The 17,571-nt window shown below is 38.8% G+C and overlaps 1 protein-coding gene across 1 annotated transcript in view; it reads right to left on the bottom strand.

The window, feature by feature from the left end:
- Window positions 1–1,062: 1,062 nt before the first annotated feature.
- The window catches only part of SPAG16 (sperm associated antigen 16), a 112,588-nt gene continuing 96,079 nt past the window's right edge, over window positions 1,063–17,571 (bottom strand). Inside the window, exons 15-16 of the mRNA XM_032237189.1 lie at window positions 14,083–14,209; window positions 1,063–1,590 (exon numbers count right to left, since the gene is read on the bottom strand). Coding sequence (XP_032093080.1) covers window positions 1,415–1,590; window positions 14,083–14,209 — 303 coding nt within the window. The 3' untranslated portion in view covers window positions 1,063–1,414. The remainder of the gene's footprint in view (window positions 1,591–14,082; window positions 14,210–17,571) is intronic.

The raw sequence follows: 17,571 nt of genomic DNA on the forward strand, positions 1-17,571 counted from the left end.
AAAATATTTTGTTCTAAAGCCTCCCATGTCACAGAAGAACATCAGCAAATACCCAAGAGATGTAAGCTTTAACCAACTGTTCAAAATTCAAAGCCATCCGTCATAAGAGGATCCAAGGATGAGACTGCTTCATACAAAATAAGAGTCCAGAACAAAATAATAAAAACAAAAAATAAAAGAATCATCCTTCTAGGATTTTATCTATTTCCTTGGTTGCAGTCTTCAGGTCCATCAAAAAATAAAATTTAAAAAGATCCCACAAAATGACTATTTTCTGTATATCAGCAAAAAGGCACAGAAGGGTGGAGGAGATGCTATGCTTCCAGTTCCAGAAACAGCACCAACATGCTAGAGCTCAGAGCCAATCCAGACTGAAATGCAGTCAGCAGCAGCAGCAGCAGCATCGGGCTATGCTGCTTTCTAGAAGCTCATCTCCAGATAAAGCAGTGGGGACCTTGTGGCTCTTGATCACAACAACAACTTTCAGCAATATTCAGTATCCTGGATAGCAGCAGCCCAGCAGCTCTTCCTCCGGAGGGCACATTCCATCCAGCAGCCGGGGATCTTCAGCACCACGGACAGCAGCCCGAGACTCTCACTTCGCATCATGCAGGCAGAACGTGCCGCTCCTCCTCCCCCCCCCACCACACACACCCCTCCCTCCCTCCCAGCCGATGCATTTGCTCATCGGCCTTAGATTTATCCTTACTAGGCACCTTTCCTCTCAAGGAAAAGGCATTTCATAAAATGCCTCCTAAACGTTACCCGATGATCTCCTTCATTTTAAAAAAAAATCTGCTTATTTCCAAGGCACTGGGACCAGACTGCAGGGCTACGTTACAGGAAGTGGAAGTAGGTAGGCGATTTGGCAAAGGTAACGACCAAGGCATCGGTCTGATTATTGCCTTGCTAATGCAGAATTCTCCCCCCCCCCCACGCCCCGAAAATTACTACATTTGCTACGTGTGAGTCTCAGTGTGTTTGTATATGCATGCGTATCCTATGGTAAAATATTAAGCTTCCCCCCCCCCCAAAAAAAAATACAAATTTCTTTGCAGAAACTGTAGTAAACTAAATATTTTATTATTTTCACAAAATGAGACAGTCAGTTGTAGCTTTCACTATAATAACTTGAAAAGGGGTGGGGTAGGGGGTTCTCTGCAGTTCATGTTTTCTGTCACTAGATGTCAATATAGAGCTACCAGTATTTCTCCAGGAAAATGGCAAATTGTATATATTTGAATACATATTTAAAGCCATGACGAAAGATACAAGAAAAATAAAGTTTGGAATATTGTTTCTATTTAAGTAAAATATAGATATTTTACTTAATGTAGTATCTAATTGTTTCTTTCAGGTGTTTATTTCAGATTAGGCCACCTCCAGGGCTAGGAGATTTTTCTAAACAGCCGTCTCAATTCCAAATACGAATAGTGCCATCAGAACCACCTGAAATTAGATGTTCTGCCATATGATCAAATATTACACTCTGAACTTTATCTTCATGGCCCACTAAGCTGGAAAGATGTCCCGATTTGAGTTCCAAAGTCTTAACGGTTCCATCATTGCTTGCAACAGCCACAATATGACCTGTAATATAAAGTAGAAAGGTGTGATGTGTGTGATATGCTGTTGTTCAGTTGCTAAGTTGTGTCCGACTTTTCGTGACCCCATGGATTATAGCACGCCAGCCCCCCCCTGTCCTCCATTGTCTCCCTGAGTCTCCATAACCTCCTGCTCAATATAGTCCCTGTGTTCCCCTGGGAAGCCATCAGAGCCTAGCTGAAGTTTCAAGGGAAAGTATTGGCTCCAACAGCTGAATCCTTGCTTTTCAAAGGTTTCTGGTGAAAATTCTAATAATTATCTCGAGTGACTGGGGTCGATTCTAGGGGCGGTGCTGGCCACGTGGCTGGCATGACTAAACGCTGAAGGTGCACGGAACGGCTACCTTCCCATCAAAGGTGGTTCCTATTTTTCTATTTGTATTTTACATGCTTTCAAACTGCTATGTTGGCATTTCTGGTATGACTGAAATTAGAGTTTCTGTCTATAGTATGCCATTTGATATTCATATCTGGTGACCTCCTTGGCTAAGCTGTTATCTGTTGCTTTATTAGTTCTCAGTGCTTTTATTTTTAATTTTTCTTATTTCTGAATGATATTTCTTGATCAAATATTCTTTGATCTTCTTGCTTTCCAGCTTCTTTTCTTTCATCTATTATAGCTTGTTTGCACCTGTTATCCGCTTGCTGATCTTATTTGCCAGCCTGATCTTCCATTTTGGTGGTAACTGTTGGGTTCTTCTTCTTTGTTAGGGCATATTCAGTTATAACTGCAGATGTGCTGTACATCAATTGATTTGTTTACTTCAGTGAGCTGGTGTTTATATTTGATATTACAATATTGGCATCTTTTAATACTTCTGCTAGCTGCTTCTCTAGAACAAACTTCAATGAAAGCAACCTAATTCTGTGGTTTTTGTGCTGTTCTGTGTGCTCAGCTATTCTTTGTTTCAATTCTTCTTATTTAGTTAGAAGGCTTTGCTCTTTCTTAGGTGAAGGCAAGGCAGAGGGTGCCTGGCTTGGGAATGAAAACGATTCACTATCTGTGCCGACTTCCTCTATTGCTGCTTCTACGATCTGAACTACTTCGACAAGACTTTGATTTCTTTGCCTTATTCTTCCAATTCTACTTCTGTGAATACTTTAATTTGCATTATAAGGTGACATTACACAACGGGATGAGTTTTCATCCTAGCTTTAGTTCCTGCCAAAGTAGCATTTTGAAAACATGCAAATGCAAACAGATAAATAGGTACCATTTTGGTGGGAAGGTAAGAGCACTCTGTAATGTCATGCTTGCCACATGACTATGGAAATGTCTTTGGACAGCACTGGCTCAATGGTCCTTGAAATGGAAATGAGCACTGCCCTCTATAATCAGCAACAACTAGCAGAGTAAAAATCCACAAGGATTCTCCATTTGTGTTTTTAAAGAGAACTCTGGGTTGATTTGTTCAATGATCCCTTGCTTTGTTTTCTCCACTGTCCTTCAAATTCTCAGGAGTTTTCTCCAACATTGAAGTTCAAAAGTTCTTTCTCTCCTGCTTCTTCAAAATCCAACGTTCACTTCAAAAGTGTTATAGGGATTTCAACTAGTTTGTCACAACATTTGAACATCTTTCCCAAGGCTGGGATGGAACTCCAAAGAATATTGCAGTAAACATGATATATGATGTAAAGTATGATGCAAAAATTACTGCAAACAAGTTATGCAGAAATTTGATGAACTTTCATGGTTGTTTTAAAAATGTAACTAATTAACATGAAATAACAATATCACCAGCAATATAAAACAAGCTTTGGTAATGTTCACTTTATTTGGTTTATTATAGCCTTCCCATAAATTATGCTGGAATTAAGTTAATTAATAATGGTTGCCTTGAATTTATTCTAAAGGTTCAGTGATAGGATCTAATAAACTTTAAAACAGATCTGTAGAAACCCAAGGTCAGCATCTCAGATTGTTGGAAAGCTAAACAAGACGGAATCTGACTCTCTGTATCCTTTAAAGTATTTGAATAAAGTGAAATAGTTTTTATGGTGAATTACTAGGTCACAAGATTGCCTTAGATGAGTTTCAACTGGAACTAACATTATCTGTCTTTTGGGATTTTGGACTCATCCACTGGTGCAATAAATGTTTTTGGCAAAATAATCCAACATTTCTATAACAAGTTCTTTAGATAGATGTTGTTGAAAGCAATCTCAACATCGAGCAGTGAACTGATGCAAGGTAAAATAATAATTTCCTTACAGTTAATAAAAAGTAATAACAAGAAAATATAAACATCACTGACAAACCCAACCATGATAAGCCTGCTCAGGGGGAGGGTGTGTCAATATTCCTTCCAACCCATTCCTATTCTTTATAGGAGGATTATTGAGGATGCTTTTAAAAGAATATGCTCATTAAAATTTTTTAATGTTATTCCCTTCCGATCCCCATTTTAGGGGTTTTCTTCTTATCAGCAATTAATGGCATGTATGCTGCTTGGGCCCAGACCAGTGGTGGGTTCTGGATCCTGTCGCAACCACTACACTGTGACAGGGCTGGGTGACCACCTCGGGCATACGTGCTGTGCACATATGTGCACCCATTGTCCTGCGATGCTCCAGCTGCTCTGCAGAGGTCGCACAGGTGCCGTACACTGTGTGCACAGGTGCAAATGGCCCAGTTGGCTAAAATACGGGTAAGGAACCCGGGTGGGCGGGTGAGCCCTCCAAAACACCATTCCGGTGTGTTGACCGCTGCCACCGGTAAGCCCGTACCAGGGCACACCCCCCAGAACCCACCACTGGCCCAGACCCTTCTGCAACCATCGCAGGACATCCCAGGCTCTGCAGGGATGACATTTTTGACCTTTCTTTTTTAGGTTGATGATGATTGGTGAGTTATCTTATCTTTAAAAGACATCTTTTCCCACATTATTCACAGATTTGTAAGCTTTGTTGCTTACTCCTTTCCAAAGCAAATGCTTATCTCCATCAAAACTGCTGTGCATCTTCTCTCTTAACGACTGCTTTGGCATTCTTTGCACCAATGTGTTTCTCTGGATACGTATTATACAAAATATTTTTCTCCTTCTCAGTTTTTGCAGCACTCTCCAATATCCCTCCCCCAGCTGCAGATTCATTTCGTATGCCATCCTTTTCCCCTGCTTCTCAAAATATAACTCTACTAATTTCTTTGGCATTCTGCATATCCTTTCACTTTGTTCCAAGCAGCTTCTACATTCTCTTTCCTAAGTTCACTTCCCACTAATTCTGTTAGGAAACTCATCTGTCTTCTAATGCTTTAAAGAATTACATTGGGAAGAAAAATCTATACCTGATTAGAGCAATAGCTTTTTAATATGTGTAGTAATATATGTGGATTAACCTATTTCACAAGGAAATAGCCTGCTGAGCAATCTATTTGTGTTGGGGGAGAATAGTTCTGTTTATAATATAATTTCAAGGTTTTTTTTTTTTTGAAATAATGTTGATTTTTCATACTAAATGTAGAATTGCAATTCATATTGCAATTATACACTTTGGGAGAAAGTTTCTGTAAATACCCATGAGGATTGGAACACATTTTCAAGTCGTCTCATTCTTGGGGAGGAAAAAGCTAAAATATTCCCTTTCCCCCCAAGCTGCAATGACTAAGATATAAATTTAAATGGAAGGAATAAATATGAAAAAAGACATTTGTGAGGAGCAACTTTCTCTTCGAGATTTAGTTATATAAAATAAATGAAAACTAGGAAGCTGATAAGAGAGAAATATATTCTTTTAACTACAGTATATATTGATATAATAGATCTTAAACTACTTTTAAAAACAGGACAGGAAATAAAAAGATAAATATCCACATAGAGCATGGCAGACCAAGCATTCAATTTTCTCTTGAAAAGTCAAAAATTCCTTCTATCACACCTGGTTAGTATATTACGGTATGACTCAGAGAAATCCTGAGACAAAAGGATAATTCAGAATAAATTTTCATTTGAACAGAGTGGAGCAAATATGTTAACAGAGAAACATATTGATATGTGTACAATTGGAGAATTTGTAGTACCCTTTATGGAATCATTTATTAAGACTTCTGATTCACAGGTAAAAAAATCCTAAAACAAAACAGATTATTCTCACAGGTATCAGAGATAAATAATTCCCCCTGACTCACTGAAACTTATTTTGAGCAGTAAAGTTGCATTTTCTTTTTTAATTTCAATATTTTCTTCTTCAAGAAAATTAGTTTTCTTATAAATTCCCAGCCATTTGTAAATTTTTTAATTGCTTCAAACATACTAAAACTTATATATTCCCTTCTATATTGGAACAAATTGTAGAGCTGCATGTCTCTCTGCACATAGAGCAGTGGTGGGTTTCAAATTTTTTTGGAACCTACTCTGTGGGTGTGGCCTGCTTTGTGGGAGTGGTTTGCTGGCCATGTGACTGGATGGGAGTGGCTTGCCAGCCATGTGACTGGGTGGGAGTGGCCAAGATGATGTCAGCATTCCCAGTCAAGATAGAGGTATAAATTACACAGAAAAGAAAGAGGCATCCATACACCTGAATTTAACTTCAAAGCAGTGGCAACGACTTACATTCATTAAATAATAATGTTTGTTAGGGCTATGCACTGTTTTTGAATATATAGGAATGTAAAGCCCACAGCTTCTACTTGGTACTTTTTAAAGCAGCGGCACTTTTTCCTGGATTACATGAAATATCTACTTTAAAGAGTTGTGGGTGGGGTACTATATTTATATTTGTCTTCTCTTCAGTACTTTGTTTGGAACAGAATCCAAAGTACCATGCAGTCCTAGCATTTGTACTAAAGCTAGGCCAGTTATTTTACAGGGCTCTGAGCACTCCTCCAGATCTGGCCAATGAAGCAGATGTTCCAAAGGACTCCCACAACTTTCCAAGGCTTTGAAATCCCACCAAATGATTTATACAGGCCTATTTCATACTTTCTTCTCTATGGCGATCAGGGTGGTTTTGCAAATGGTTCACAGGTGGGTCTATTTTCCAAGTACTTAGAGGGCCAAGAACTGCCTTTCCTAAATTGCAGCTTTAGCTTCCTTGAATGTTAACACACCTTCAGGCCACTCAGATATAGACTAGCTCTGATCCTGGAACCATATCACACGCTTTATATGTTAATATCATATTCAACGTAATCATTATTGCTAAAAAAACCAGGCAGCAGTTAGAGTAGTTTGTAACAAAACATGGGCAAGAAACAAGACGTTGATTCACCACCCCCACCCCTATTTTAGCTTATTTCTGTCTTATCTACTATTTTCCTGCAATTCTTCCATAATCCAGACTACTAAAAAGAGTTCTTCATAATGATACTTTTAAAATAAGTTTGATGTCCAACAGATTTCCTACTTATTAATATGAACAGGTTCTGGCCTGTTGCTTAAAAAACTAAATTCATAAATATATCCCCAATAAAAAAGAATAGTATGTTGGAGTACTGAAAAAACTCAGCCAAATGGGAAAATACAAAGAAAAAAATATTGGACTTCCTGCTAAGAAGTAACAATTTATATATAGTATGCACAATTCTTTTAGTTAAATTATTGATGAACAATTCATAATAGTTGCATCAAAGTATTATTCTAAGATATTTGCCACTACTACCCTACTTCCTAGATGTTCACTATTGTCTCTCCCCGCCTCCCAAGATTTAAGGGCATGTGAAACAGTTTTGATGAAAGTTGCATGATATGAAACTTCTCTCCTTTGAAATAATGTAATGTTCCCATTAGTACTGTAGAACAGCGGTCCTCAACCTTTGCTGGTTGATTTTGAGGGGAGAGGGGAACTGGGCTGTGCGACTGGTGGGCTGGCATCCACATGCACACGCATGCAGCCCTTGCACAAGTGGCAGGCTGGTGCACATGAGTGCAGCTCGATTTACACAAGCAGTGGGCCAGCGCATGAGTGCCTGCCAGCCCCCACTAGCACAGGTTGAGCTGTGCATGCATGCACTCCAGCCAGCCACTCAAGTGACCCAATTCCATATAGGTCCTGATTCAGTCGTGTGCTGCAGCCCAGGGTTTGGTGACCTATGCTACAGTATTCTTCCTACACACCGTAGCTAAATGATTAGCAAAAAGTTCATCTATTTCCTCAACTGGGTTGAGTAATCTGTAGTATTTGCCTGTAGTACATTATTCCTTTTTCCTTTTACGTTAACTTAAGTGCATTGAAGAAGATTTTCTTCCTTCATTTTTTGCATTTCAACAGAGGTATAGTTATTGCTTGCATATAATGTAAATCGTACCCCCTCTTTGTTTCTTTTGAACAATTTAAATCCTTCTAGCAGTAGGTTCTAGTCATGAGTTTCATCCTACTAAGTTTTGGTAATAGGAACAATTTTGCACCTATCCTCATGTTCTGGGACTTGAAGCTTGCCCTGTTTATTTCTCTTATGTTTGAGCATTAGCATGGAGGCATCAGAGTCATTAAAAAAAAAAACATTTCCCTATCAGTTCCTAAACATTAAAAAAACAATTAGTGGTTTTCTGAAAATACAAGTTTGGAAACTTATGAAAACGGAAACACATGGCATGCAAGTATATGGTAATGGTGCCAAAGTAAACTATCCTCAATTCTTAAAACCCTTTGACAGTAAATGCTTCATATAAAACCTGAGTTGAATAATAATGCATGGATTTATCCAGCTTATGGTTCATATAGATATTGTACTTATACCTATAGCTACAAAATGTTTTGCAACTGGTCTAGACATAGAATTAATATTCCTGTTCCAAGAATTTGTCCAAACACTTTCCACTGCATTGTGCTTAAAAGCAAAAATCATTCTGAACATGATTACTCACAACTAGGTCTCCGCTGCTTGTAAGTGATGTTCTAAAACCAAAGCTGTTAAATGGCCTGCAGTCTAAAACCTGTTTTCTTTTTTCTCGGCACTGTGGTTAAATTGTACGAAACGTGCTTTATGGAAAAACTCTTATGAAACTGCAAGACACAACATTCATTGATTTAATGGCTCAAGAGAGATGAAGCTTATAGATTTAGAGTCAGATTTTTTAAATAATCTAATTATTTATCTTAATATGTGCACATTACACAGTCATATATCAACCCTCTCCAACGGTTTACTTATTTTGCTGCCTTTTATCAAAGCTCAAGCTTTTATATTCTTCTGTTTGCATTTTAATTGGGTTTGGGAATTAGCAGCAAAAGAATGTAGAATAGCAGTGGCAACTTTAATGCAAACTATTGAAATTGCAGGGTAAAATACAAGTATCAGGACAGGCAGTTTTTCAGATGGATTTAAGTCTAATACTTTATGAATAGCCTTTCCAAATCTGAACACATTGTATGTACAAGAAGGCCTTGTATCCATTGTACTAGTCTGTGTTCCAGATTCCATTTCAATCGATAAATCCAGTCCTCTAAACAGCAACATATTGAAGTTTATGCATTTGTTTGCTTTGTTCTATTCTAGACAGGATTTTTATAGTAGCCTTTCAAACCTGAAGGCTTCTACTGCCTGTATAACTACTATAGCAATAGCAGTTAGACTTATATACCGCTTCATAGGGCTTTCAGGCCTCTCTAAGTGGTTTACAGAGTCAGCATATCGCCCCCACAGTCTGGGTCCTCATTTCACCCACCTCAGAAGGATGGAAGGCTGAGTCAACCTTGAGCCGGTGAGATTTGAACCGCTGAACTGCTGAACTAAGCAGTCAGCTGAAGTGGCCTGCAGTACTGCACCCTAACCACTGCGCCACCTCGGCCCATCATCTGTCATTGTCATGCTGATAACTGCAAATCAAAGCATCTCCTGCTACAAGAATAGGAAAAGATCCTTGCAGTTATCTAGTTTTCACCTGGCTAGCAATATAGATCTTTTGGAAGAAAGACAGAAGTAATAAGCAATAATAACAGTTTCCCCCTTTTCTCTGTTTGAATGGAGCATTTTATAATTCCAACTGAGAAATTGATAAAATCAGATAAACTGAGAATGCATATATAGGAAATATTAGGTAAACATTTAGCAAAAATAAATATAATCTATATTATCTGAAGAACAATTATGTTTCAAAGGAGTTTGATATTTAGAAGTAAGGATTTAGACTAATTATTAAATATATGATCGCAAGTGTACATAAGCTCTAAAAGTAGAAGTATAGATGGCAAATGTTTTTTTCCCCATAGATATGAATGCTAGTAACAAATAATATTGAAATATAAAAAAGAATTTGCACCTTCAACTCAGCAATGACTCCTGGAAAATGCCTGGACAGTTTTCTGGAGCTTTCTTGGAAAGGTTTTAATTGCTATATTCTTGGGGCTGGAGAAAGTGACTGGCCTAGGATCATCCAGCTGGCTTCATGCCTAGGCTAGGACTCGATTTCCCCCGTCTCTTGAGTTCTAGCCTACTGCCTTAAATGCTAAACCTGACAGGCTCATCAAAACTTGAATGTAGGAAAAGGATGACTTTGCCTACCTGTCAGATTTTTTTCTGCAAATACAGTACTAAGAAAATCTTATTTTGAGATATACAGTCTTGCTCTTAATCATAAAAGCTGTTTATATATTGTTTTATATTTTGTTGTATGAACAGAAAACTTTTATTAAAATACAGATAGTCCTCAACTTACAGCGTTTAGTGACTGTTCAAAGTTGCAATGCAAAAAGGGACTAATGATCATTTTTCACACTTATGACCATTGCAGCATTTCCACGATCACATTATCAAAATTCATATGCTTGGCAATTAACTCATATTTATGACAGCTTCAGGGTTCTGGCATGATGTGATCACTTTTGTGACCTTCTGACAATGGGGAAGCCACTTAACAACCAATTTACTAACAACTGTAGTGATTCACTTAACAAGAAAGGTCATAAATTGGGGCAAAACTCACTTAACAAAAGTTTCACTTAGCAACAGAAATTCTGGACTCAATTGTGATTGTAAGTTAAGGATTATCTGTACTAAGTATCTTTTGCAGAGGACTTGAATACCAATATTATTTAGGCTACAATTCAATTACCTGCTTTCTTAAAAAAACCCGTATATTTGAAAAACACATACATGAGATTGCACCATTAGAAGCGATAATAAAAATATGTATGTTTTTTAAAAAGCCAGATAGGATTTCATAGAATCATAGAATGATATGGCTAGAAGGAATGATGAAGATCTTTTCATCCAATCCCTGCCCAAAGCATTCTGAATAGTTTTTTCCAACTTCTATTTCTCTTTTTTCAACATTTTCTGAAAATATCATAAAACATGTTCATGCTGGAAATCTTATCCTTATGTACCTATTCCCATACCCACACCCTCAGCCTGGTAGTTGAAATATATACATTTAGAATAGAATGAATAGAGCTGGAAGGAACCCTGGAGGTCTTCTAGTCCAGCCCTCTGATCAGGCAGGAGAACCTAAGTGACTATCCAGACTCTTCTTGAAAACATCAGTGATGGAGCGTCCACGATTTCTGGAGGCAAGTTGTTCCATTAGCTAATTGTCCTCACTGTTAAGAAGTTTCTTCTTAATTCTTTGATTAGATAACCATTGTTTCTTGTCCTGCCCTCCGTTGCTTTGGAGAATAATTTGACTCCCTCTTCTTTGTAGCAGCCCCTCAAGTACTGGAAACACGTCACCCCTAATTCTTCTTTTCTTTAGACCAGCCAAACTCAAATCCTGCAGCCGTTCTTCATATTTTTGGGTCTCCAGGCCTTGCTCTTCTCTGAATTTTTTTTCCAAAGTCTCAACACCTTTTTTGTAGTATGGTGACCAAAATTGGTTGCAGTATTCCAGGTGTGGCCTTACTAGGGTTTTACAAAGCGATACTAATACTTCACGTGACCTTGATTCTATGCCTCTGTTTATACAACCCAGGTCTCACGTGACATCGCGGCTGTGCCTCTGTGCACCGTTTCGGAGCTGCCACCAGGATTGTATTAGCTTTTTTGGTGGCGGCTGCACACTGCTGGATCAAAACAGGGCTAGTAAAATGTTCTTCAGTAGGCTAATATCGCTAATGCAAACCTTAGGACTTTGGAAAACAGAATGATAAGCCACACGGACAAATTGAATAAGATGCCTTCCGTTTTAATGGCTTTTGTGATTTTTTGTTTCTCTGAGCTGCATGAAATAGTGTGTGTTTTGGAGTATTTGAAACCAAGCACTGCATTATTATTCAACATTAGCTCCAGCTGCTGATTCGATGACTGAACACTGATTAGTGAAATGCAAATTCCACTTTCTAGCCTTATTCTAATAGGCAGAAAAGCCAAGGGCCTGTGTAAATCAGCACAATCATTTTATGAAACTAAGCTGAATGCAATTATTATAAGAAGGAAGTACAGTACTTATTTTGTAAAGGGAATATTTGCTTGAAGAAAGAAAGGAAGGAAAGGAGAAAATAATCTTATTTTTAAGGATAAGATTCATTCAATTTTGAAAAAGGGAAATAAAACAGCTGTCAGGCCTGCAGCAAAATTCCCTTTTGGATCTCTGGCCTGCCACACTTTCTATTATTCTGCTATGCTGTTTCTATTGTGGGAAAACGGGGTGGGGTATTGTACGGAGTTAAATGCTATGTAGCCAAAATAAAATTCCTTTCTAGAATCCAAGGTCATCCTTTGTCTCTACTGGATGGGTGGAACTGCCAGCGTGGCAGGGGAAGATTGGACCATGAGATGGACCTGTGGGTGTGGGGGCAAGAGCAGGCACTTTCATCTGGGTGGGGAAAAACCAGGAAGCTCAGATTTGGGTTTCCACCAGCTGTGCCAACATGGCGCTCTCATTAAATTGGAACTTTGAGCAATACTTTGCCTCGGACTCTGATTTAATTTTGGATGCTATTTGGAACGCTGACATTAACTCTTTAGGAAGAAGACCAGAGATTTTTTGTTTGCTTCTAAGAGAGGCTGCATGGAATGAAAAACATCATTCTCTCTTTCTCTAAAAGCATTAAAAATGTTTTTTTTTTGCTTAAAATGCTCACTCGCAAATTAGAATAATAAAAAAGTTCTTACCTATCTGTGGATATTATTATATGTTATGGACATTTTATTTTTTATATTTTTAAATTGTTTTTGTCTACTTCAGTTCTGCAATTAGTTATACATTCAAAATAAATAGAGCAATTACTATTATTTCTCCCAAAAAGAATCATTTGTTCAAATTAAATGAGATTCAATAAAAGAAAGCCTTTTTTCAGAAGACACAATTAAGCCATAGAATTTGCAGCTATCAAATGCGATAATACATACACAGTATTTACAGTTTTAAAATGGATTGAGTAAATTCATGGAACATCAAGTTATCAATTCTAATGGCTGTTTGATACTTCAGGAATAGTATCTATGTGTAATTTTTAGTAAGGATGGCTTAGAATTTCACTATGAATGGGTCAATACCTGGAACAATAAGATATCTAAATTGTGGAATTCTTTATGTTCTCTGAAATGTTTTATTATCTAACCAGGTGCTGTCTACTTGAACCAAGTTCAGAGAGCACCAATAACTCCACAGTTCAATCCTGATTACATATATTCTCTTCTATTTACATCTAGATTAATTGATTTGAGTATTTTAGTAGCTAGAAGACAATTGTCTGAGTCTTCTGAATTAGGCTTATATGTGTAAATGAGTCTATGCAAGTTTGTACCAAACTTTCCTTTGAGATAGTTTTGGGTATTTGTGAAAAGGAGTCTAATTGTGATAGTACAAAAATGCAATTATTCCAAGTAGGGAATTTTAAACATCATTAAAAAAAATCCCTGAATGTTTTAAGAGAGTGCTTATTTCAATATTAAAGGACAAAAAGCACAACTTGACAACAGGTGCCATTTCTGCCCTTGGAAGCATTGTAAAACTAACCCATTTACATGGGTTCATGCATATTTAATTTCCTTGTAAATCTAAGACCATTTGTTATGGCATGAATAAAGTCTACTGTAATAATATTTATTAGAAATATTTGTACAGTGGAACCTTGGGTCACGAACGCTTCTGATCACGACCAAATCAAGTGGTGACCAAAAAATTCACTAAATGTTTCACTCTGTTCACGAACACATCCTCGGGTGGCGATCAATCACAGATGCAGCGATTTCCCCTGCCACGCCTTTGTGTGTGTGTGTGTGTGTGCACATGTGCAATCAGTCTTGCTTCCAGTCATGACCAAATGGGGTGCTGACCCAAGTCCTGGAACAGATTAGAGTCATGACCGGAGGTTCTACGGTATAAGTTTTGGAATCAAAGAAAAATGGAATATTATGCAGCCTTCATATTTCTTCTATGGGTTTGTTTCTGTTAATTTCATTAATTTCAATGAGAGCAACATTTTATTTTTATTTATTTTTCACCTCTCAAGTCCGTTCTACATATCTACAAGAAAATGGTAGAAGTACATCTAATTAGGTTTCTAAAACTCTTAACACTCACTGCCCTGCAGCACTGCAGACAAATGGCCTTGCTAAAACCTTTGTCCTTAATATCTCCTGTGTCAAGAAAGATCTTACCGGAAGGATCAAAAGCCACCTGATTGCCAGGATGTGGACCAGCATCAATGGAGATCATTGGGACTCCCTTCCGAATATCCCACAGTTTCAGTACACCATAAGAATCACAGGAAACAATTGTATCGCCCTGTGAAGCACGGGGGGGGGGAGGGAAAAAGAGGAATAAAAACATGATTATAATATAAAGGAGGACATGTTAAATCTTCAAATGTCTCTAAGAGAAAATATAGGAATCATTTCCCTAAACATTTCATTCTGAATGTCACTGTATGGCTGCGTAAATCTTTTGAAAGAAATACTTGCAACATACAAGAAAATGTTCAAACTACCTGTCTATTATCTGCCTTTTCTGCTAGGTAAAGCCTCAGGATTTATCACCTCTAAGGAATTTCTGCTGGAGAGACAGGGAGATGCCCGGGAAGCTCCGACACACGACTGGAGAAGGTCAGAGCAGATATCGGCTGGCAGATCCGATGAATGCAGATCCCAGCCACCCTCACGCAGTCATTCTCTGACCGGCCACCCAGACCAATTTGGACGGCTAAATGTGAGTGGAATCAACGCCCTCTTTAGCTCAGGACCATCTCAGTGTACCCTGGCACAGCCCACATTCTCCTTCCCTAGCAGAGACTTGGCAGCACACTGGAGTGGAGATTGTGGCTCCTTCCACATAGTGACCAGTGAATCGACCCAACCTCTTGCCGCTGGAGCAAAGCCAAAATCAGCGCCCTTCCATCCTGGAGTGCAGATGGGCCCTCCACCAAATTGTGGAAATAAGTCCAGCCAGTAGAAAGGGGCCTGGGGCACATCTCCCCTTAGCCAGCTGCCAATGTTGGCCAGTGCAAAAATTCAGTGAAGATGGAGGAAGAAAAGAAAGAGACAGAGAGTCCGACCATTGGGGAAGCCCCTTCCACCTCAGAGGAGGAGGAGAATACTGAAGACGACCCAATGGTGAGTGCACCCACCCACCCCTTTACCATCTAATCCAAACTCCAAGTGCCAGAAACAGGGGTGGGAGGTTGGGACAATCGTGGACACCGGCTGCACCCAATGCTTAATCAGCATGTCGATTGTGGAGCAGCTAGGCATACACACATAACCATCCCATTTGGTTTGAGCAGGTGGATGGAACACTAATTAGGGGAGGAGTAGCTACACGAATTACTGAATTGGAAAAGTTACAGATAGGCCGCCATTAAGAATTCCTCAGATTCATCATAGCTCCAAGAATGCAGGAATCAATTATCTTTGGGCTTGCATGGCTGGACAAATGGGAACCTACAATAAACTGAGAGGACAGCGTTAGGAAATTGATTGTTGGCTTTGGGCCACTACCACTGGTGGAGTCAAAGGGCCACCTGGGGACGATTGGACCCAATAGCCCAGACCGCCCAGAACCTGCAGCACCTGCAGTAGACGCAAAACCCCCAGGGATCCGGCAAGTACCAAAAGACTACTGGGACTTGGCGCGGGTGTTCAGTGAGGAAGATTGCAACTATCCTCCCCCTCATCGGCACAGATTGTGCAATAGAATTCGTACCTGGGGCTACCCTGCCAAAGCTGAAAATGTACTCCATGACTCCTAAGGAGATGGTAGCATTGAGGAAGTACATCAACATCAATTTGAAGCAGGGCTTCACTGAACCAGTGAAGTCGAAAGTAGCAGCCCCAGTGCCTTTCAGAGAAAAGAAAGATGGCGGGGTTCATCTCTGAATTGATCTGCGGGAGTTGAATGCCATGTGTGAAGAACACCTACCCGCTCCCCCTCATGAAAGATATGTTGAACCACTTGGCTAAAGGCAAGGTGTTCACCAAGCTGGACGTGAGAGAGGCGTATTACCGCATACGAATCAGAGGGGGAGATGAATGGAAGACCACTTTTTACTGCCTTCTTGGCAGCTTTCATGCCATTTGGACTACAAGGAGCACCCGCAGTCTTCATGTAGTACATAAATGAGGTGCTACATGAGCACCTGTACTGTGGAGTGCTTGTTTATCTCGATGACATCTTGGTCTTCTCTGAAACCTTGGAAGAACATGTGAAGCTGGTACAGCAAGTCCTGGAAAAACTTCTAGCTGCCAAGCTATATGCAAAGTTATTGAAGTGTGAGTTCCACAAAACCTCACTAGATTACCTTGGCTATTGCATCTCCCATGAGGGGATAGAGATGGATCCAGGAAAAGTGAAAGCTGTATTAGACTGGAAAACTCCAAGTACTTGCAGACATCTACAGAGCTTTCTGGGATTTGCCAATTTCTACAGGCAGTTCATTCCACCTTTTGCAGAGATTGCCCTCCCATTGACTGAACTATTAAAAACGGGGCCTGTTTTACTACTCTTGTAGTCAATTTCTGAATCTACAATTGCATTAAAGTCTCCTACCATACAAACGTTTTTAATATTCTAATTCTACAATTTTCTTGTGGAGTTTTCCATAAAACTCATCTTGTCTATTATTAGGCATATATATCCCTATAAGCAATATCTGCTTTTGATTTATTGTTACCTCCAACATCAATATTCTCCCCTCTTCATCTGCAAAACTTTGTCTAGCCTTTATTGTTTCATTAATATATAGAGCCTTTTCTTTTGCTGTGCTAATGAGCAATATAATTTCCCAATTTTGGGCTACTCTAGTACCTTACTGTCTTGTTTTTTAATATGTACTTCTTGAAGACAGATTAAATTTGATTTTGATTTTTCTAATTTGTCAAACCTTCTTTTTTGTTTCATTGGTGAATTCAGTCCATTTATGTTAATTGGTAATAATTTTACTTCTTCTTCCATTGTTTACTTCTTTACTTGTAGATTGATTTAATTGTCCTAGTTGATCTTATTTCTCTCTGTTCTTTCTGTTTTGCTCCTTCTCTTTCCCTTCTCTCTTTTTCTTCTGTTTCAGTTGCTTCTTGTTGTATCTTCCCTTCTGCTATCACTTCCAGGATCTCCAATAGCTCTTTTTTCTCTTCTTCCTCTTGTATTGTAAAGTGCTGGTCATAGAATTGTTGGGCACTCTCAACCATGTCTAGTCTGCATCTTTTTTCTTTCCGGGTCACCAATATTCCCTCAGGTATTAACCACCTGAAATTTACCTCATATTTTATCAATTGTTTTGTCAAAAATAGATACTCTCTTCTTTTATCTCTTACCATTCTTGGTATTTGCTTCAGTACTACTATTTCTCATCCTTTGTATTTCAATGGTGGATCTCTTGCCCTTTGGAGTATCCCTGCTCTCATTGTCTTCTTTGAAAATCCTCACATGCACCTCTCTAGGAAGTTTGTTTTCTTGGTAACTTGTATATACTCTGAATATTTTTTCCACTCCATAGAGAGCTTCCTGTTAGTCCATTTCCAATGCCTCTGCCAATAGTTCTGCCATTTTCTCCACAAGGTTTTCCCCTTTTTCTTTCTCGACATTCTGAAATCTTAAAAAATATTTTGCCTTATCCATTTCCAATGTAATTATGGATCGTTCAAGATCGTGGTCTA

This window comes from Thamnophis elegans, chromosome 1 (genome assembly GCF_009769535.1).
Source record: "Thamnophis elegans isolate rThaEle1 chromosome 1, rThaEle1.pri, whole genome shotgun sequence".
Taxonomy (NCBI): Eukaryota; Metazoa; Chordata; class Lepidosauria; order Squamata; family Colubridae; genus Thamnophis; species Thamnophis elegans.